Source organism: Cupressus sempervirens, chromosome 4, assembly GCF_028749045.1.
Source record: "Cupressus sempervirens isolate cs-2001-9-10 chromosome 4, ASM2874904v1, whole genome shotgun sequence".
In the NCBI taxonomy this organism is placed as follows: Eukaryota; Viridiplantae; Streptophyta; class Pinopsida; order Cupressales; family Cupressaceae; genus Cupressus; species Cupressus sempervirens.
The window spans coordinates 919,238,587-919,261,663 of NC_143121.1; the positions used below are offsets into that span (position 1 = coordinate 919,238,587).

Genomic DNA, 23,077 nt, shown 5'->3' on the forward strand with positions numbered 1-23,077 from the left:
TGATCTGATTGACTGAATTTGATTTGTGAATCTTGAGCCTTGACTCTCAATTGATCAACATTGAATCATGAACTATGTTTTGATTTTGTAATTCAAATTGCATTGGAATCTTGAACTTGAGTAATTTACTAATTAGACTATTACTTATTAGTATTATTGTTATTTCAATTTGAACTATCGATGGTGAAGTATCATGCTATGGAATAGTTTATTTTTGTATATTTCTTGCATTTTTTGCATACATAAATTATAGTTACATATATATCTTTTTTTTAAATATATACTTATGGATGCACCCAAACGCATCCAAAATCCCAAAAAAAAAATCTGTGCATCCACGCAGCAGCACCTCGCACTCACATCAGCATCAGAACCAGCATATCAGTAACTTAGATCTGAAGCAGTTTATTTATTTAAAACTTTAATTATTATAAATAAATTAAAATATTTACCAAACAAAGAAAAGAAAAATCACTTGAATGAAAAAACATAAGTAAGATGCCTAATTCCTGATTTTATACTACTTTGTAGTACTACTTTTGTTATTAGTTGGTCCAAATTATTCAAAGAATTTATTAACAATCAACCTTCAATGTATCACAAGAATGCTGTTTCAGGGTAAGCTTCCTATACGATGGGTATTGTGCTCTGGGCATGTATTCACGTATTAGAAATTACAGACCAAGCTAAACTGGCATCCACATATCTGTCCGCATGATAAATTTACATCCTTCAAGAAGATTGAAAGAGAAAAATACCTGTGCAGCTCCCAAATCAAATATATTGCCTGCAAATATTCCTCTTATCAGATTTTCTACACGTTTTCCTCCATCTTCAATATCATCATTAACTTGCACTACTTTTTCAAAGAGGGTCAAAGCTTTTGTGTTCTCTTCATCCTTGCACCATGAAAACCAATAAAGAACAAGTAAGGAGCCACGACCGTAATTCATAATTGTTGTGCAAAAGCTGAAGAAAATGGGAAACGGAATCATGTTGTGAACAGAAAAAGCATCCTTTCCTAACAGTTCAAGGCTTCAACATAAAACAAGATTATCACCTTCACTTTTTTAAATATATCTCTGAATCCAAGCTCTCGTAAGCACTGCTCACGTAGTCTGCATAGAAGCTACAATTATCAAATGCGAAAATCCATAATCAGTATTTCTTTTCCTTAAGATTAATAAATAAGTAAGTTATAACCCAGGCTTCATGCAAGAACTGTCACTGAAATAGCAAATGAGAAGTCAACTTACTATACAATCCGGAGGTCCTCCATGGCTTTCAGGATCTGCTTCTAATTCATCAAGAATTTGACCATATCTAAGGAAACCGCCAAAACATCAGAGGTCATTTGGTTATAACTTATCAATGGATGAGAACACAAGGCTTATATTTCATTATTTTTTTTATTTAGCATGATTGCAAGCATAATATATTTTATAGAGATGAAACAAGCAAAGAGAAATACTGCATTCAAAGCTCATTAATGACCACTGAAAATAAATAAGGAAGCAACACATTCAGGACCCGAATTTGTATGATACCTCCTATATGGTTACCAGTTTAATTGTCTCAGACCCTCAATTATGTATATGCAAATTTTATAATACATACATTTGACTGGATCCATGGTATTAATTACTAAAATTGGTTTGATAAACATACAATTCATTATTGCTATAATAGAGATTGAAATAATAAACTCTAGAAATTTTTAAATATCAATATATTATATAACTGAATTAATCAAGTAATTAAACTATCTATATCTAGAACAATATTATTACTATAAGAATCAATAAAACATTATCAAGGAAACCCATTAATATCAAATAGGAAATATTAACTAATGGACATTAAATGATTGATATTAGAATATTAGTAACAATCAAATCAATATCTAAAGATACTGCTTATACATAAAAAAAAACAATATTAAATGGTTCGAGATACGATGTGACTTCACTATGGATCTCAATAATATTTAAGTTGTGTTACCCAAATATTATACAGAGAGTTTTAATTATATTAATTAATCAGTAAGAGAGAGATTAGTCCTATTGAAAAATCAAACTTTCTCTCTCCCCCTACTTTTCTCTCTCCACGTACTAAAACTTGTAGAGAGAAGTATGGGGTTTGAGTTAGAGTTTCATTTCCTTTTTCACAATCCTCTCTCTCCACGTACTTCAACCTTTAGAGAGAAGTACGAGTTTTGGTTTTCACTCTCTCTCTTCCAACCTTTCTCTCTCCGCGTACTTTTCTCTCTCCACGTACTCAAACCTTTTAGAGAGAAGTACATGGTTTGAGTTTGGGTTTGAGTTTTCCCACTCAATTTCTCTCTCCACGTACTTGCCATACTCTCTCTCCCCGTACTCCTACTTTTTAACCTAATTCTAACCCGAACCTCCCAATCCAAACTTCAATTTGAAAATAACCACTGGCTGGAAATAAACTTCACAGGTCAACTAGAAAGAATTTAAAGGTGACAGTGAGAAAAGAAAGCCCAATTTAGAGCAACATGAACTGTGGTTTCAAAGGTGCCATATTATTTCAAATATAAGTTACCCAGCCATCCATGTAAGTCTAGATCCGCAGTCAGTTATATATACTAGCAAGTGAGTTGTTTGAAGAGATGATAACACGAGAAATGTGTCGAAGAACTTAAATGATAATGGTGCACTATTTAGAATATGTGTTGATTGACTGCCCAACTAAAGTCAAAGCTATGGTTTTGCTAAAACTGATCAGGCATGCGAATAGTTTGGATTAATACCATATAGAATACAGACACGCAGTCTCATTCAAACATTGTGTACCGCAGCTGGATATTCAATCAGGCATGTGAGTTACTTCAAAGAAATGACAAGGGGAGAAGCGTGGAAAGACTGTGAATGAAAATGAGTGCATTGTTTGATGTATACATTGCTCAACCGTCCCATGCAAATCAAGAATCATGATCTGTTTAGAAAAACCACCCCTAACAAAACATAGAGAGGGTAGTTGAATTAAATGATTGCACAGTGCGCACAAGATGGATTTGTTGAAAGTTCTTTGCTAAATTTCAATCAACTGTAAGCGGCTATTGTAAGAACCCACTTTACAATCATAGTTGCCAGTCAACCATTATTTGCGATATCTACTCTATGCGTATGTAGGATGTAAAAATTGAGGAAGCTTGCTATATGTTCGACAAAACTCCTCTAAGGATCCAATCTGAGAGACGTAATGATTGAGGTATTCACAAAATGAATTCGATCAAAACAGAACAGTTAGTGGGGGTGATTATGTAGAGTGCTTAGATATATTGTATAAAAAGGTTTGTCAAGCGAATATGATCTCATGAAATCTGGAGCTTGACTAAAGGCATTTTTACGATATACAATCTTAATCCAATCAGTAGAGGAAACATGAAAGAAGAATACCACCTCACAGATATGAGTAGTCTGATTGGAATCCACAACACTGAGATTGATGGCCTTCACTGCCGATGCAACATTGAAAGTAGCCTCTATGATTGATCATCACTTTTCCTTATAAATTTGTGCTTGACCATAGCCTGATGGTTTATAATTAGCAGCAGAAACCTATGAAACCTTTTCAATGTTCAAAGTGTTTTCATCTCAAGGCAATGATGAAGGCATATTTTTGGCAATACAAGCGTCTATCTGAGTATAATAGATGGAGAGGTTAGATGGAAATGCATAGCGGGAAAAACTGAAATAGCCTATAGCCGGCAAAAGTCCAATGGAAATATAAATGCATGTAAACTATTCGACAAAATGCCAAGTCAAAGGTGTGCTCATATTGTTTGACGAAATGCCTCTACTGCATCTAAAAGTTGGATTCTCAAGTGAAGTAAAGATTTTGATGAGATTTTATGATTGCCTGAAGAAAATACCACACAAAGTTTGATACAAAACCAAGTGATTATTGACTCCGCATTATTGCCAGGAAAGCCCTTGACAGGTGATAATATGAGGTATAAATTTCAAGGTAAAGAGCCCCCTGCGATACTAAAAAAGCACGCTTCTCGAAATATCTGACACAAAGGTGGGGCATTTAGAAGTTGCGGACTTCTGGAAACTGATGAGCAAAGAAGATAAATCACCCCTGGCACATCGAACGCTGAAAAGTGGCCTAGCCCATGCAGGAGGACATCCGCTCGCAGTTCAATGTGTGGAATTAGTTTTAGAATGTATCAAGGCATATGATCGGAATTCCAAAGACATCAAGACTACAAGAGGTAATGTCGTGGCAAGGTTGGACCCAGTATCTATATCCATCACGTTTAGATTGCCAGTAAGAGAGGAATTCACAGAAATTTCTAAAAAATGTGCCCAAGGTTATTTCCATCAGAACAAGAAAACATGTCTCAATGTCATTGCTAGAAGTTGGCTTGATCAACCCAGACGAGGACGGTCGCAGTTGCCAAGAATGTTACGTAGGAATATCTTTAATGAAAACATCTCTGATATGATAGTTCTTCTCAATAGAGTGGTGGGAAATCAGATGGCTGAAGATTTTCAGGATTGGATGTTTTTGTATATTAATACCATCACCACTAGAAAACAATTTATAGATTGGGGAGAGATGATTAGCGATGCCCTCCATCACCAGTTGACAGGATTCAATTCAAATCAAAGATTTTACATGTCCTCATATCTAATGTACGCAATTGCAAGTATGAAGTCATGGCCTGGTCTAAATCCTTATGGGGAGTATAGCTTAATCACTCAAATTTATAACTATTACCCCCAGTTGCAATTAAAACAGAGCAATGCACACTTCCGCAGGGTGAATGATGCTTTTTCTATGCTCACTGCCAGGGAGCTACAAGGAGATATAGGACTTCGAATTTCTCCTGAAGCAGCCAGTCTCATTAGTATTTATGGTAACTTTTCATACAATACCCCCGATTCACTTACATCCGTATCAGAGGTTTTCAAGATTGTCCTCTCATGTTACCTCGCTTCGTAGATGACAGGTTGGTACTTTTAGAAGTTTGCAGACAAATTGGTCAAATAAACAAAAAGTGCAGGAACAAAAGATCAATCCCTTTCCCAATTAGCATTGGACATTACAGTTGTTTATCTTCTTCGGATGCTCAAAATATCGAGAGATCCATGGTGAACATAACTTTACACTCTTTCTACAATCGCTTTCCTTTTGATGGCAGTGGGTACGTTAAAAATAACTTGGCACTTGGGCCCGGCTATCTTCATTTCCCTACAATGGAAGATTATTGGGCGAATTGTGATAATGATTTCGAAGTTAGAAAAAGGGACTGGATGAGATTTACAGTACGACAAATTATTGATTACAAAATGGGATGGGATGTGACAGGCATAACAGAGGACGGGTCAGACTTGATTGATCCTTACTTCTTTGAGCGGATACAATTACTAGAATTGCAATATATTAATTGGTCGCTGCCAAAACTGAAAGACCTCAAGGAAAGGACTTTCTTTGTGATTCAACGAACTAAAACTTGGTGAAAGAATAAAGTCAAAGAAGTCACTACTACTAAATCAATAGGAAGAAGTAGTGTAAATAACAATAATATTTCTCAATAAGGAATATCAGTTTCAGCCATTCCATCTTCTATTCCTACATCCTCGGGCTCTTTACATAGCACACAAGGGGGAGATGATGATGAAGATCTAGACAAACGAGTTGATCTAGTTTCAGCATGTGAACTCAACGTAATCACCAGAAAGAAGAGATCAAAACCCAAGGAGAAGACCTTAAAGCCAATTCAACAAATGATTAATGAAGCTCCTGAGATGAATACTTTACCATCATTTGTAGATGAGATGATTCAATCCATAGCATCTCCTGCACGCCCATTGTCTCTCGAAAGCACAGAAGCAATCCAAGAGGAGCCAGTTGTAGAAAATGTGCATAACTTGAACTTATCATCGACAATCTTACAGGTTCCTTCAGTAATCAGCCCATCTGCTAGTATTTCAACATCTTGGTTACAACAAAGTTTAGAGAGAAAGAAGAAAAGGATGATTCAATTGGAAGCGCCCAATCTAGATGTTGTAGCTGACTTAATGCACAGAGGTACAAAGATAAAGAAGACTAAAATGGATTCCAGACTAGCACTGAACCCTACTTCAGGTAATTTATCTGTTGAAATTGCACAACCAGTCACAAAGAAGGACATAAATGAGGCAAATAAATCTGATTTTAGCATTACTAAAGTAGATCTAGGCCGTACTACCCGTGAAGGGAAAGAACACAATTTTCAAGTGTCAGTTGCTGTCCTAATAGAACAATCAAGGAGAGATAAGCAAGTTAAGAATCAACTCAAGTGTCAAGTCCAAGCTCTTTCTTCATGCATCAGATTGATGGTTGGTGACTCCTTTCTAGATCCTAGTTCATCCATAGAAAATATAGAAGATCCGAAGAAGATGTTTGATGAAGAAACCATTCAAAACATAGGAGAATGCCAAACTTATGGTAAGATGGTGAAAGCGTGAGTAAAAAGCATGAAAGAACAGGCATCAAGCTTATTTCAAGATGTTCAATGTACATTTACCAAAGCGGATCATATACAACAAAGCATTCAAAAAGAACTGACAACTCTCAAGAAACAACAAACATTCTGGAGAGAAATTGATGCCAATTTAATAGAGATTAAAGGCATGGACAACAATATAGTTAAGTCACTAAAGTTAATCAGCACTGGAGAAGAAGAGCAAATTGATATATGGCTGGAAAACATCCGATGGAAGAATGATATAGTATGAATGAACAATTGAGTGAAGGAGAACAATTCTTAAACTCATGCAAGTTACTGAAAAAGACGGCCTTGGGGGATATACCGATGATCGTAGAAGGTATTCCTATTAGTGAACACACTCAAAATCCAGACATATCTTCCATTTTGGAATGCATAGAGACAAAAATCAGCACCAAACTTGGCAGTAAACAAAGTTCAAATGCTAATGTTATGACGAGATTGAGCAGTCTCTCAGTAGCATTGAACTCCTGTACTCAAAACTTGCCAGGTTGTGTCATAGAATTGGATGAAATTAAAAAGAGACATGAGCTATGTAAGCTGAAGATGCAGAGTTTAATCATCATTAAGAACAAAACTTTGGCTCAAGTCATCAAATCATTCAGAGCGTACAAGGAAAACTTAACTCAGTTGCTGACAGCACCTGCAAATCAAAGGACGAGTTCAGAGAATATCAATGGGCACAGTTAAAAGTCAGAAGTATTTTTATCTAAAGTTGTCTTAAATTTTATTGATGTATTTTGTAAAAAGATCAACTTTAGAATTAACTCTAGTTTGGGTTTTTCTAACTGTAGTTAAGCTTTAAGGGTTAGAGTTGGTTATGAACCATCTTCAAGTAGTCCAAACTCTTAACTTTTTGGGTAGTTATGAACCCGAAAAGTTGGTTATTCTAGATTGGCTATAAATTCTTGAAAATCAATGTAATAAAGGACTTTTTGGACTTGAATACAAGGAACACTTATGCTCTGATCACAAAGCAATTTTTGGAAAGTGTGTACAATTGTTGTTTTTGTGTAATCAGTTATTTCTTTCTTTCTTGGTGCAAGAAATAAAAGGAAGTACATTTGGCGTTCTCTCTCCAAGGAATCTGAATTGTTAAAGTGTTGATTCATCTATGATTACTTTCATGGTATGATGTGAGTATTTGTGGATGGTTGAATTAGCATTGTGTTGGTGAAAGTTCTCAAGCGTAGTCCTTGATAGCTCTCATTAATAGTTTACATCATTTTTATGAAAACGTTGAAGGCGTGTGGTGCATTCGCTATCAATGGTTTTCCTTTTCATTTCCTAAGTTCTTCTCATCTTTATTGAAAAGTCATATATTTTATCTTACGAGGGAGCTGCCCCTCTAAACGCAGAGGAAGGCCAGATATCAAGGGCCTATCCAACTGTTGTGAACGGTTTGCCACACACATTCCATTGGGCAAATTCTACCGTGACAAATCTGTTTACCAACAAGTTGGATGGGACCCAAGACAAAGGGAAACGGAGGGATAAGGGCTGAAAAGATATCTTAAAAAACAAAGAATAAAGGAGTGGAATAAAGACATTACTATGAACAAAAATAGAAGTCTGCAATTATGTTGGGGGAGATATAAGTTAAAATGCATGTCATTGAATACGAAAAGGAGTAAAAAGAAAAAAAAAGAAATGTACATTGTTGTCACCCTAGATTGGGCGTATGAGGAAAGGTACAATCCTATGTTTTGAAGAAGGAAATGCACAGAGAAGTTAAATATAATGTTGAGGATATAAAACAAAACATATTATATACGATATCAAATGGGTAGATCCCTCATGCATGAAATAAAGTATTTACAAGGCGATTGAAAATGGAGAAAGAAGATAATAAAGCAGTGTTAAGAAAGGAACAAAAAGAAATAAGAGACTTATCGGGCCAAGTGCCAATAAAGGTACCATTAGACAAAGTCAAGTGCAGGTCAACTTAGTGGCCAGTCATCCCAAGGGAGGAACACCCTATTTCTTAGTTTCATTAAATATATAATATGGGTTCATATCATTGAATTTAATATGATGTTTACTTTTAATCAAAATAAATGATAAAATAATACACTATCTTAAGTTAATTAAGGTGCATAATTTTGAGCCTGAGATAGTTATGATTAATACTATTAATAAATTATGGACAAATCTATAAGAACTCTTGTTTAGTACCTAGTGGATAGGGAGTGTGCATAGGGGGGGGAGTAATTCGATCACGTTGGGGCAATAGAATCCCAATATGGATGAAGATCTAAGGGAGCTTCAAGTTGATCGTGTCGAAACTCGATCAGCAATAAATCTACCATCCATTACGAGATTTAATACATGGGGAATATTGACATTATCCAGAATTACTAATGGTATTAAGTGATGGCTCTTACAAGTTAGTTTAAGCATGATCAATTCTACCAAGAATCAAATTCTAAAAAGGGTCTATTTGCATTCTAGGACCATTCTAAACCCATCTAAAAGAAGGGGTCATCACAAGTGGTATCGGAGCCTTGATCCTACCATCCTGCAGAAAAAAAAAGGAAATCTAACTATGCATGTGTTATGTAGACTATGTGTATATTTAGTGTTTCCATATTTTCGTATATATACTTGTGTTCCTCACAATCAGTAAAGGTAATGTTAATGCATTCATTATTTGTGCTTTGCTTTAATCCTTACACACTCAACATGTACTTATTGCTTGCTTCATACTCCACATGTGTATTACCTCATGCCTTGTGTATTTGATGTGTATTTGATTGGATCACTTCTTGCTTTATGTGTCTAGTGTGCATTTGTTGCTTAATGCCCAATGTGTATGATTAATGTCTTGTGTGCATTTATGTCTCCATGCCAATCATGCTTCATGTCTTGTGTGTATGATTAAATATGATGCTTCAAGACCTATGTGTACTCATAACCTAGGTGTCTGGTATGCATTCAAGTATATTGTTTCATGACTTATATGTATGACATTAATTTTTTTGAATTTTTCAGCAATCTCACAGGCTGGCCGGATGCACAGCTCTGATAACAATTGTAAAGTCTCCTGTCAGGACATTCATTTTTTGAGTTTTAAATTTCTCTATTCACATTTACTGAAAACTGGTTTTATATATATTTTCTCTGTATATCTTTGAAATAAAAAAGAATGATACTTTTTATATCACTATTTCAAATTGGTGTGTCATTTTGAAGCAAGGATTTGCAACTTTTGGGTTTATTAATTATATATATTAGTTCTCATGTATTAATATTTTAATAATGTATTTTATTAACAATTTATAATAAAAATTATTATCTATCTTTAATATTTTATTCGGTATCAAACAACCAATTAATATATAATTTTTGATATACAAATAATATTGGTTATTATAATATTTAATTAGTATAACTATTCTAAATTCTGAATATATTTTATTTGTCATTATAATTGTTTCATTATTTATATTATTATTACATTATTCTTGTTTATAATATAAATTCTATTTGACAGGGACATCACAATGTATGCTTTACTTATCTGATGTATATTTATTGCTTGCTTTATGTATATCTGAATATTGTTTCATATTTATATGTTTTGCATGTACTCATTGGCTTATGTTCGACAAGAGTAAATTTATGACTTCATGCCTAATGTTTTATGTGCACTTATATGAACTTGTGTATGAGTCAAGCCTTAAGTATATTCCATGACTTAAGAGTATTCACAATTCATACTTTATGTGTATGAACTATATGTGTGATCATGTGTATGAACTATGTGTGTGATCGTGTGTATTCATATGTGTGCTACATGTATTCATATGCATGTTTTATGACTTAAGCAAAGTTATGTGTATTAAATGGATTCATACTTTATGTGCTATGGGTATGCCCTATTGTATTCATGTATATCATTCATGACTTGAGCAAATCTATGTGTATTTATGTGTCTCTGATAAATTCATGTGTATACTTCATGTGACTCCAGTGTTTATATATGTGCTTCTTGACTTGGCTAAATATAATGTATGTTCTATTGCATATGGTTCTTCACACGTACAACCCATGCCTTACAAGTATTCATAGGTATACTTAATGATTTATTTTACATGTCTTCAATATGTTGGTCCATAAACACTCTTTTCATTTCTTATGTTTATACTTCTTGTATCGATGTCTTCATACTTTGTGTCTTCATGCATCATTGTGTCTTCTTGCATCAATGTGTATGCTTTGTGTATACTTTGTGTCTTCATGCACTAGTGTGTATATTCATATCTTTTAAAATGCATACTCTATTTGATTTATCTAGAATAATGAGATAACTAGAGTGAGTTGAATGCGAGGCATACTATATAAATGTAGTGTTTGACAAACTCAAATCACCAATACTACAATATAGTCTAAAATCTCTTCTCTTGAAAATAAGAGATATTGTTATAAGTTCAGTTACCAACCTCCAGTAGAAAAATATATTGTTGCTTGAGGACAAGCAAATTTGGGAGGGGTGGACTGTCAGGGACCCTCACTTATGTACATACAAATTTTATAATACATACATTTCATTTTATCCATGTTATTAATTACTGAAATTGATTTGATAAACATACAATTGATTATTACTATAACAGAGATTGAAATAATAAACACTCAATATTATTAATAATCAATATAACTGACTTGGTCAAATAATAATACTACCTATAGCTAGAACAATATTATGACCATTAGAATCATTAAAACATTATTATGGAAACTCAGTAATATCAAATAGGAAATAATAAGTAATGGACACTAAATCATTGATATTAAAATATTAGTAAAATCCAAATCTAAATCTAAAAGCACCGCTTATACAAACAAAACAATATTAAATGGTTCAAGATATGACGCGACTTTTCTTTGGGTCACGTTAACTAAGTTGGATGGGACCCAAGACAAAGGGATACGGAGGGATGAGGGCTGAAAAAGATATCTTAAAAACAAAGAATAAAAGAGTGGAATAAAGACATTACTAGAAATGAAAATATAAGTCTGCAATTATGTTGGGGGCAGATATAAGTTTAAATGCATGTCATTGAATGTGAAAAGAAGGGAGTAAAACGAAAAAAAAGAAATGTACATTGTCATCACCGTAGATTTGACGTATGAGGAAAGGTACAATCCTACGTTTTGCAAAAGGAAGTGCACACTGCACAGAAAGTTAAATATATTGTTGAGGATATAAAGCAAAATATATTACAGACGATATCAAATGGGTCGATCCCTCATGCATTGAATAAAGTATTAAAAATGCAATTAAAAATGAAGAAATAAGATAATAAAACCAGTGTTAAGAAAGGAACATAAAGAAATAAGAGATTTATCGGTCCAAGTATCGATAAAGTATTATTACACAAAGTCAAGTGCGGGAAGTCATCCCAAGGGAGGTACGCCCTATTCCTTAGTTTAATTATATATGTAATTTGGGTTCATATCATTGGATTTAACATGATGTTTGTTTTTAATCAAAATAAATGATAAAATAATATACTCTATCTTAAGTTAATTAAGGTGCATATAATTTTGAGTCTACGAGAGTTATAATTAATACTATCAATAAATTATTGTTAAGTTTCTAAGGATCGCTTGCAGATGTAATTGCACTGCCTGTTAAGGTTTGTGTTTTTCAAGTGCAGTGACCTCTTGCATTTATACATGGATGAAGACAAGAAGACACATGTCCCTTTAAGGGACATGTCTATTCATTAATTTAATATTTAAGATTAATAATTATTATAAGATTACACACACACATATAGACACCCACACATCAATTGTCTAAGGTTAAATTATAATAAGCAGTCATACCAATGTATCTCATGGTTAAATCAATCCGACAGAAGCGACAACATCAACACTCCCTCTTAGCTAGGGAGGATAAACACATGACCATATATTACCTCAATGTAATATAAGAATATCTTTGATTAGAAGATATTCAACATTTTGATATTATGAGTATTGGCCTCTAGAATATTAACTTATAATATTCACCAAATACTCTGAATAATGGCCTGCAGAATATCAACACATGATATTCACCATTTTGAAATCAAACGATTATTGGCATCCAAAATATTAACATATGATATTCACCAAATACTTTGAATAATGGCTTGCATAATATCAACACGTGATATTCACTGTAATGTCCCTTATTTGGGGACATTAGAATTATTAAGAGGGAACGAATTTATAATATTAAATTTGACTATGTAAGCCACACATATATTATTAGAGGTCAAATTAATATTCTTTGTGGTCACAAAAGAACGAAGAGAGATAAGACGAAATCCCGAAAGGAAGTCGAAGGGGCATCGTTGCGAGAATAAAAAGAGAAGAGGCTCCTTCCTTTGGCATGCTTGATTTACTATTCAGTTCAGTTTTCTCTCTTGGAGAGTTTCAGAAAGCTTCAGCTTTCAGCCCGTGTGAGGACATAGCCCCTCGTGCAAACAAGTAGTGTACGAAAACCCATTGCCCGTGGAGATATCATCGCAGGTGTCTCATTGAGCTTACAGGTTCTTATCTTGTTCTCCAATCTGACTGTAATATCTATGTATAAGATTGGATTTTGTGGTTGGAAGGTTATTGTATTGCTGTTGTATGGTACAATAACATTTAAAAGTTAGTCGGAAGTTGCTGGTTATCATATTTGCTGATGTATACGATAACAACCTGCTTCTGGATGGTTGAAAGGATGGTGGTTTTAGTGTTTTGATTTGTACTATTCTGTTCATATGCTTGAGTCTTTAATGACATTTTGAAAAGACAGATTTATTGGAAAGTTCAGATTTTACTTGCTGTTCATATTTTCATCTGCATAGTGTTGTATGTCCGAACATGTTATTTGAGAATGAATTTGAGCAAATACCTATTTGGAATATCACCTGTTATTCATATTGTTGGTATTCCTGTTATTCATATTGTTGGTTATTTGTTAAGTGAATTCGTATTCTAAGTGCTACATTTTAAAAAGAACGGAAAAGTCAGGTTCAGGACAGTACAGTGCTGGTTGGATTTATTACAGTACTGGTACAGGTCGTTACATTCACCATTAACTTAAAAGGTTTGATATCACATTTGATATCATGAGTATTGGCCTCCAAAATATCAACATATGATATTCACCAAATACTCTGAGTAATGGTCTCCAGAATGTCGAGATGCAAGATATTCACCAAGTATTGTGAGTAATGGCCTCCTGAACATCAAGTCGCATGATATTCACCAAGTACTTTGTGTAATGGCCTCTAGAACATCCATTTGCATAACATTCACATTGTACTCAATTTTTATAAGGTATGTGAACACGCTTTCTCATAATGCTAACCATATAAACATCCACCATGCAAAGTATAATCTATCGAAATTAAGTTATTGTAAGATCATCACCTTCCAGTAACCTCTGCAAATACAAGTGATTATCAATTGGAAGTCGTCACTTCCTCATGATGTACAAAAGGGATATTCCTATTAAGGTCATACAGTCACACACAAGGACTTTCAAACTCCCTCTGAAAATTAATCGTCTAAGCTCCTCAATCAAATTTGCCTTTGATGAAGCGTCATACTCCCTCTGAATCTAATATGATCAACATCTTCAAAGAACAACTTCAACATATTATTGTCATATTATAGTTTCCGGCATCAAGCAATGTTTGCTAAGCTGCAAATATACCTAGCGACTCTGGAAATTGATCAATCATGAATGACCTTAAGTTTTTTATCTCATCGCTATAGCTATAGTGATGAAGGTTGCTACTTTGATGTGTCCTACGACAACAACAAGGAGGCTATTTATGATGCGAAAGAAATATTGCCATAGGTCATAGCAATCTTCGCCAAGTGCAGCAGACAAAACTCGGTTATAGCGATAAGTGATGAGAAATGGACGATCGATGAAGTTATCACCATAGGTCATAGCGATCAGGCTTATCACTAAGCGCAAGAGATGAAACTTTGTTACAGCGATGAGCGATGAGAAATGTCCATCGAAGAAATTGTGCCATAGGTCATAGCGATCATCGCCAAGCACAAGAGATGAAACTTTTGTATAGCAATGAGCAATGAGAAATGTCCATCACCACAACCTTCACCAATCATTGGCAAGTTGAATGAGCAAAACTTAGTTATATCGATGGACGATGAAGTTATCAGCATAGGTGATAGTGATGTGGAGATCGATCTCGCGGTACACAAAATAGAGGGTATCGCTATATCCTAGAGCAATGATCCTATTGGAGGATCGATTTAGTAATAAGACATTGTTGTGATGAGCGATGAAAATGAGACATCGCTATGTGTTATAACGATAAACCAGCAAGACACTATTTTCATTTTGGGAGTTTTCAAGCAAGAACATGAAGACCTTCTGTAACCCCCCGAGATTTGTTGCCACGTTATGCAAGATCGGTATTCAGCATTTGTTGCTACCTTTTGCAACCGATAAATGGCTTCTTCCTATGAGTTGTTCTAGTATAGAAGATGAATCAGTTCGGCTGTTTTCTGTAACACTCTATCTCTAATTTCTATATGTATTCATTTGAAAATCAATAGAAGGGTCGGCTAATTTTTGGTATTAAGTACTTTGTGTTGTAGAGACAAGATTGAATGTGTTTCATGCCAATAATTCACTATGCCATTACATGTGTGAATTTGAATATCTCTCTGAAGTTAAATTAAGATCAATGAACATAGTTTCATTTTTTTATTTTAATACAACGAACTGAAGCCAATCAGAGTATTGCTTGAGGTTGAGGAAGATATCTCTGTGTGGTGTTTAAGGTTGGATTCATTTGCATGTTAAATTTGATCATTTCATTTTGCATCTCATACTTTATTGCATTACCAATGTTGGGGAGTCATAAGATGTGTGGATTTCTGGGATTGGCTAGGTTGAGGATCTAAAACTCACTACCTGAGTTAGTTCTGTCTAGGATTGGCTTGGTTTTCCTCTTCCATTCTTAGGTCAAGAACATACCTAATTAGTTTAAGATTTAAAAAAATTCATTGAATAGCATGGATAAGGGAGTTGTACCTTTCAATTCAGAGGAAATCCATCAACCTGATGATGGATCATCCAACTGTTGGTAGATGATCGTCTCTTGCAAATTTGGGCATTCGAGAGTTTATAGAAGGACAATTTGTTTACCAACACATATCCTCTATCTGCTCCTTCAAACAAATGTGTCTAACTCCCTCTCAACACCAATCTTTTGAGCTCCTTTACCTTTGAAGAAGTGTTAGACTCCCTTTGAATCTGATATCAATCATCCTTTTCTTGCAAGAACATTCATGGAAAAATCAAGGCAAATAGCTCTTATAGAATGTGTTGATAAAAAATGAGAGAGACTAGTATAATACTCAAGGGTAATAATAACTTTGCATAATAAGATCATTCCAATACAAATAAAATAAATATCTAATTTTTATTTAATCATTTGATCTTTAAGTATTTATAAACAATGTAGTAATTGCAATTTGACCAGCATGGGTAACAATTCACCAATAACAATTGAATAAGATCGAATGAATAAGGGAGTTGCCCATTCAATTTCACTTATTTTTATTTCTCCCTTTTTCATTCCAAACACTCCCCATATTTTACACTATGCTTATGTAGTGCGTCTAGCATTCGTATGTTGCATACCAACCATCCTAGGATGCAATCATCTAATTTTTGTCCAATTTTCATCATATGTGATATACCAACATCAATTCAATATAAATGATGCTTGTGAACCAATTCAAATATTTTGAACATAAATTTGATTTTACTTGTCAATTCTTCTTCAACGTAATTAGTAAAAACTATTGATGGAACAATAAATTATTGCTAACGACGTCCTTGCTAATAGTTTGAATTTTCCTTTAAATAATTTGTATATCATTTGGACTCTATCAGAACATGATTCTGATGCTCTCTTTACTTGTCATCATATATGTTCACCTCAATTTCACAAACTATGATTCCAACCAATGTAAGTGTCATCGATAGTCCTTTAGCATTACATGTGCATCCTCTGCATATCAATTGTTCGCCCTTTAATTCTAGCAATCTTCCCACGGTAAAGTTCCAAACATGCATGAGTAATAGTCACTGTGAAATTTCATGAAGCAATTGCTTTAGATTGTGTATAGATAGAGCCAATTATATTACATTTTTCAAGTAAAGAATCTTCCCATTTCTACTCTTTATTCTCACATCAGATTGATCATGCAGATTACTTTGGCAGGCCCTAATCGCCAAAGTACATAAACACTTGAAAATGAAGGACATCCTTATTTTTCTAGAATTAAGCATCTCGCAGAGTCCCAGTGCTCCTGCATCACAAACAAATATAAAAATAACATCTAAATTAGAAAGAAATGACTTTTCTTTGTATCCAATGTAGACAGGCATTATTTGTAAGTGCTCATGAGCCTGACGCTCAATGTCAGTAATAATAGAATAGGCTTTATCCTTCCCCTCGGGACTCCATTACTCGATTCCGTGAAGCATATCAATACACGAAGTGCTTCCAGATTTAAAGTAGTAGTGATTGTCACCAAGAACTTTGTGTTTCATCAGAGCAAAGCCATTAACTAAAATGGTTAGGGCCCCATCCATGTCAACAATACTCTTAGTCTTGGCTTTTCGCTTGGCTTTACAGTAGCACAATTCAAAGATGTGGACATTACTGGCGCCCACAATAATCTTGTTGCAAAAAAGAATTGGTGTTCTGTTTGAATTTCTTGGATTGATCCCACCCTGCCAAACAACCCTAGGAAGTGTTGCACCTGTAGTAACCCCTAGGATACAGAGAACCCTTCATAGGCTTCTTCCCCTTCCCATATTTGCACCACACCCACAAATTGAAAGGAAGATTCTTGCTCGTCTGATTGCTCCCTGTCATCATTGTAGAATGTCTTCCTCTCGTAACTTCCTAGCATGTTGAAGATCATCATCTCAATTCTCAATGCAACTCGAACACATGTCAATGTTTAACATGTTTACTATCTTTGAAGTACAGTGTGAGACCGCATTCAACACAAAATCACCATCATAGTATTTTGCTACTCACCATATAAAGATCGAATGTGCTCTTATAACATGTTAAGTTTCTAAGACTCGCTTGTTGTATGTAATTGTACTACCTGTTAAGGTACGTGTTTTTCAAGTGCAGTGACCTCTTGCATTTATACATGGATTAAAACAAGAAGACACATGTCCCTTTAAGGGACATGTCTATTCATTAATTTAATATTTAAGATTAATAATTAGACAATAATTATTATAAGATTACACACACATATAGACACCCGCACATCAATTGTCTAAGGATTATTAATCATAATAAGCAATCATACCAATGTATCTCATGGTTAAATCAATCCAACTAAAGTTACAACATCAACAATTATGGGTAAATCTATAAGAACTCTTGTATTAAAAGGTAGTGGATAGGGAGTGTGCACACAGGGAGGAGTAATTTGATCACGTTGGGGCAAGAGAATCACAATATGGATAAAGATTTGAGGGAGCTCCAAGTTGATCATGTCCAAACTCGAGCAACAATAAATCTACCATCAATTATAGGATTTGATACATGGGGAATATTAAAATTATCCAAAATTACTAATGGTATTAAGTGATGGCTCTTAAAGGTTAGTTTAAACATGATTAATTCTACCAAGAATCAAATTTTTAAAAGGGTCCATTGCATTCTAGGACCATTCTAAACCCACCTAGAAAAGAGGTTCATCACATTAAAAGAGAAAAGGTATTTCCTAAAGTAGCATAGCAGTATGTTTAAGAACAATGGAAAGGATTGCAATCTACTCAAAGAATCAAATTCTAAAAAAGGTTCATTTGCATTCTAGGACTATTCTAAACCCACCTAGAAAAAGGGGTCATCACATTAAAAGAGAAAAGGTATTTCCTAGAGTAGCACAGTAGTATGTTTAAGAACAATGGAAAGGACTGCAATCTACTCTTATGTTTGACTCAATGTATCCCAATGACTCATCATTCCACATGGTTAGCATTTGTTCATGGGAAGTGTAACCAGTTGATGAGACCAAGAGCTACTACAGGCATGGAGTGTCTGTGTGTCAGAGGTGGCACTCGGAGTAAGTGTTTGGACATGAGGCTGTCTTGGTGGATGCATAGAGAGCTCAAGAGGAGCTGATCATCTAGTTGAAGGTAGTAGAGCAACACTTGGCTCAGTATACCAAGAGTTGGAAGCAAAGAAAGTGGCACAGGTGGCTATCAAGGTCAGCTAAAGAGACAATATTGTGTTAGCAAAGGCTACAAATGCAACGTGGTTTGGAGACCAAATTGGTGCAGGCATGGGACGAATGTGGTAGTGGTGTGACAGAAACAAATTTATCTTGTTATAGTTAGTCAGTTAATGTACTTCGTTTTGTTAATCTCTCTTCGATATTTTGTAATTGTCATTCGGAAATGACTTTTCTTTGGGGGGGGGATGATGTTGTCAGTAAAATGTATAATGTAGCCGAGGGGTAGAATAGTATTCGAACGGGCGCATGACGCTTGAGTCACCCCTTCAAAAAGGTATATGTACACGTCCGAGATGGACTTTGGAATGATCAAGGGGATCATTGTAGTCATTGTATTCGGATTGTAATTAGTAAATACATATATGAATAAAGTATTAGTTCTGCGTTGAATCGTGTTATACTACATGTGTTAAGTTTCTTACCCTATACGGTAAACAATTGTCACCTAATGCGATAAATGATTGAGGTTCATAATCGTACAATGCCTTGAATGGTGTCATTCCAATGGACATGTGGTACAAGGTATTGTAACACTACTCATCCAAATGCAACCATTTATCCCATACCTTCAGTTGTACTAAACAGTAGTTTCTAAGGTAACCTTCCAACCACTTATTCGCAATCTTTGTTTGTCCATCAATCAGCGGGTGATACTGTAATGTCCCCATTTTAGCAGTGGACCAAGTGTGTGTGCATTAGCCTTGTTCTACATGATCCTGAGGGCTAACGAAGGGTTTAATGGGATCCTGGAGTGTTTTGGCCTAGTCATTTCCAGTTTGGGCCAAAACGAAGTTGATTTACTCAGTTTCAGGCATACTTACTATTTTTACTAAGTCGGCAGGACACAGTGCAGGTCAATTTGGTGATTGGGTTTGATACTCCTCGGTGAGAGCTTTCCGATGAGCTATCACTCGCATTATTCGGAGTCCGATTGCTAATACATTTTAATGCTTGAAGTTTTATTAAAGTAATGTCTAATTTAATTGTAAAATATTAAAGTGTTACTTTAATATTTATTTTATGGGGATGTGTACCCAAGGGAGACATAAGGGGTATTTTAATATATGTTTTATATATTACACATCTTTTATCCCACATTGCCCATATGAGTTGAGCGGACCCTTGAAAATAGAATAAAAGGAAGCATTTGTGGCTTCATTAGACAGGTTGAATATGAGAAGAAATCGGTGTGTGAGCTGCAGCTTCGTTCTTAGCATTTGAGGACGTTTATCCTCTCTTGTAACATTCTAGACGTCATTCCCTTGGAGTTTGGCCTTTGGAATTCTTTGTTATCGGCTTCATTATCAGGCAGTTTAGTTGCATTTCCAGCTACAGGCAGATTTGATATTTTGCTCATATCTTCTTCACTACTTGTCCGACGCTTCTGCCACTTTGAGGGAATGATATTATGAAGGTAGTGGACTGATTGAAGGACAAAGTACTATAGCAGCACTGTTCATGCGGCACTATTCACGTGGCACTATTCACGCGACACTGTAGCAGCAAGTTCGAAAGCATGGGCTGGAGTATTATGTCAATAATGCTGAAGTAATTAGTGAGTTGATAAATCTGCCATGTATTTGGTTTTATGAATTCTGAAAATAACATTTTATTGGCAGCAGTTCATTTCCACTTTGCATATTATTGTAGTTTCTTTCTTGTTTATGTTGTATGATACCAATTCCATGCACAAAACACAACAAACAAATAAACGTTTGATTTCCAAAGTTATAAGGGGTTTAAAACATTAAATGGAGAAATAAGAGGTTGAATGCAAACTGTTTGACATAATTCCTTTCAACAATTTGGTTTAGTTTTTTGGGACATCCAGGGGTGCCCATTACAGTGGTATTAGAGCTATAAGTCCTGCCATCCTGTGGAGGTCTTATAGGGAATTTGGAACAGCCGGATAGAGGGAAAAGTGTTTGACGAAATGTCAAAACACTAAAATCAGAAATAAATAAATAAAACACAAGCTAAGCATTTATGTTTGAGCATGCGATAGAGGCCTTATAATTTCCACGATACCAGAGCAAGACAAAATAGGATTTCAGACTTGCAAAGCAAACAGTCTAGTACATCTGTGCAGGTGGACATTGAATCCAGCCATATAGACACAGAGGAGATATTCTTTGATCAGGACAACAATATGGGTGATCGAGATGACAGGAATACAGGATTAGGCGGAGGCGGGAATGCCAGTCCAGATCAAGGGGAGTTAATGTTCAGACAGTTACTGGATACATTAGAGCAGGGGCAGCGTATGCAGCAGGAGCAGAATAGGCGAATGGACATGATGTTGCAGCTCATGGCTAGACAGGTGGGTGTCAATATTAATCCAGGTGATGCCAACAACAGAAACAATAACAATGAGGGAAACAATAACAATGGGGGAAACAATAACCATGGAGGCCAAGGCAACAACAATGGTCCTGAGAATAACATTAATGGTAATAATGGACACGGCAACAATGGGAATGAGGCTAATAACTTTAGACACGTTCCACGCCCAGCACGGACTGCGAGCTCGAGACCTCCTCTACCCACTTTCCCACCCAAAGATCCAGTTCAACCAATAAACGAACCGCAGATTATCGAGTTACAAGATTAGTTCAGGAGGGACTGGGAGGCTAGTGGACCGGAGTTTCAGGCGGATATTTCCCTTAGAGATTATATGGACTTGAGGATGAGACACATGCCTAGAGCAGGAGGGAGGAATCAAAACTTTGAGCTGAGAAAGAAAGTTGAAAAACTTTCTTTACCTTATTATGATGCATCAGGGAAGATGACTGCACGAGCTTGGGTGCAGAAGGTAGATACATACTTGCAGCTAAATCCTATGCCTGAGGAGGAGGCTATCAAGTATGCGGCTATGCACTTGGATGGCGTTGCACATGAATGGTGGCATCATGGCATGGTGACTTTGGGGCATAATCAGATTACATCCTATGAGGAATTCACCGAAACATTGATTGAGAGATTTGACACTAGGGATCCCAAGTTACATTTCAAGGAGCTAGCGCAGTTAAAACAGTCAAGTTCTGTGGATGCTTACATTGCCGAGTTTCAGCGCTTGTCTGTACTTGTTACTGATATCTCTCCTAGGAGATTGGTGGTGTTATTTTGTGATGGTCTTGCTGATCCATTACGAGGTTGGGTGAAGGGACATGATCCACTCACCTTAGCTGAAGCAACTAAAAAGGCACGAGATTTAGCCCCTTCGGTATACAAAGGAAAAAACCATTCAACAGATTCTTCCTATCGCAAGGACAAAGACAAAAAACCGTTTCAGAAAGAGTATAGCAAACCCAAAGAAGGATCAAAAGGACTAGACAATGAAACCTTGAATGAACTTCGAAAGAAGAAGCTGTGCTTCCATTAAAATCTTAACTGAATGAAAGAGACAGTTATAACAGTTATTCTACAAATTCACGTGGAAGAAATTACAAGTTTAACTATAACTTACAATTCGTATAACTGAAAGATAAACTAGCACTCCAATTCTAGATTCACATGAAATACAGTTATAACTACCATATCTATTGCATTTCCTTCTCACAGTTAGTCTATATAGTTGAATTCACAACATCTAGTATAACATAAATAACAAAATTTAAATATATGACTATATATATATATATATATATATATATATATATATATATATATATATATATATATATATATATATATATATATAATGCAAAAACACGAAATAGGTACCCGAGAGAAAGCAGATGATGTCCCTAAGTAGTGCAAGACTTGGCATCTCAAAGAGGAGAAGCACTACCATGGGCTTAATGTCCCAACCGCTGACACTTTAACTATCCCTTCACAGTCTCTACCAAGAAAGGCCCTCCCTACCCTAGGATTAGGCTTGGGACACCACTGTCCTACCACTGAGCATCCTAGTGTTAGAGTATTGGCTAGTTAGTTGAGGAGGTTGTGGACTCCTTCCATCAAACTATCTTCTAACTACTAGCACTTTGACCTTTGCTGATCACAGCAGCAAACATGCTTCTAGGCTACCTTGGCCAAGGATTTCGGATGAGCAATATATATGCCTGATCATCCACCACTCGATTTGACAAAAACAAATTATACAATGAACTACCATGAGCTGACTTAGTTGTTTAAGTTTAAATAATGTTACTGATTTATATATTATCTTTTTCATGCAAGGATGTTTCTATTCTCACCCTTCATCTAGACCATGTTGGTTCTCCGGGATGAATTGTT

At 35.3% G+C, this 23,077-nt stretch overlaps 2 protein-coding genes across 2 annotated transcripts in view; both read right to left on the minus strand.

The window, feature by feature from the left end:
* Positions 1-23,077, minus strand: part of LOC149564400 (damage-control phosphatase At2g17340-like) — a 238,791-nt gene that overhangs the window by 107,993 nt on the left and 107,721 nt on the right. Inside the window, exons 3-5 of the mRNA XM_089827455.1 lie at positions 1,257-1,323; positions 1,061-1,129; positions 759-899 (exon numbers count right to left, since the gene is read on the minus strand). Of these exons, the coding sequence (XP_089683581.1) occupies positions 759-899; positions 1,061-1,129; positions 1,257-1,323 (277 nt within the window). The remainder of the gene's footprint in view (positions 1-758; positions 900-1,060; positions 1,130-1,256; positions 1,324-23,077) is intronic.
* Positions 1-23,077, minus strand: part of LOC149564401 (uncharacterized) — a 95,867-nt gene that overhangs the window by 25,513 nt on the left and 47,277 nt on the right. The gene's annotated exons all lie outside the window — the stretch shown is intronic.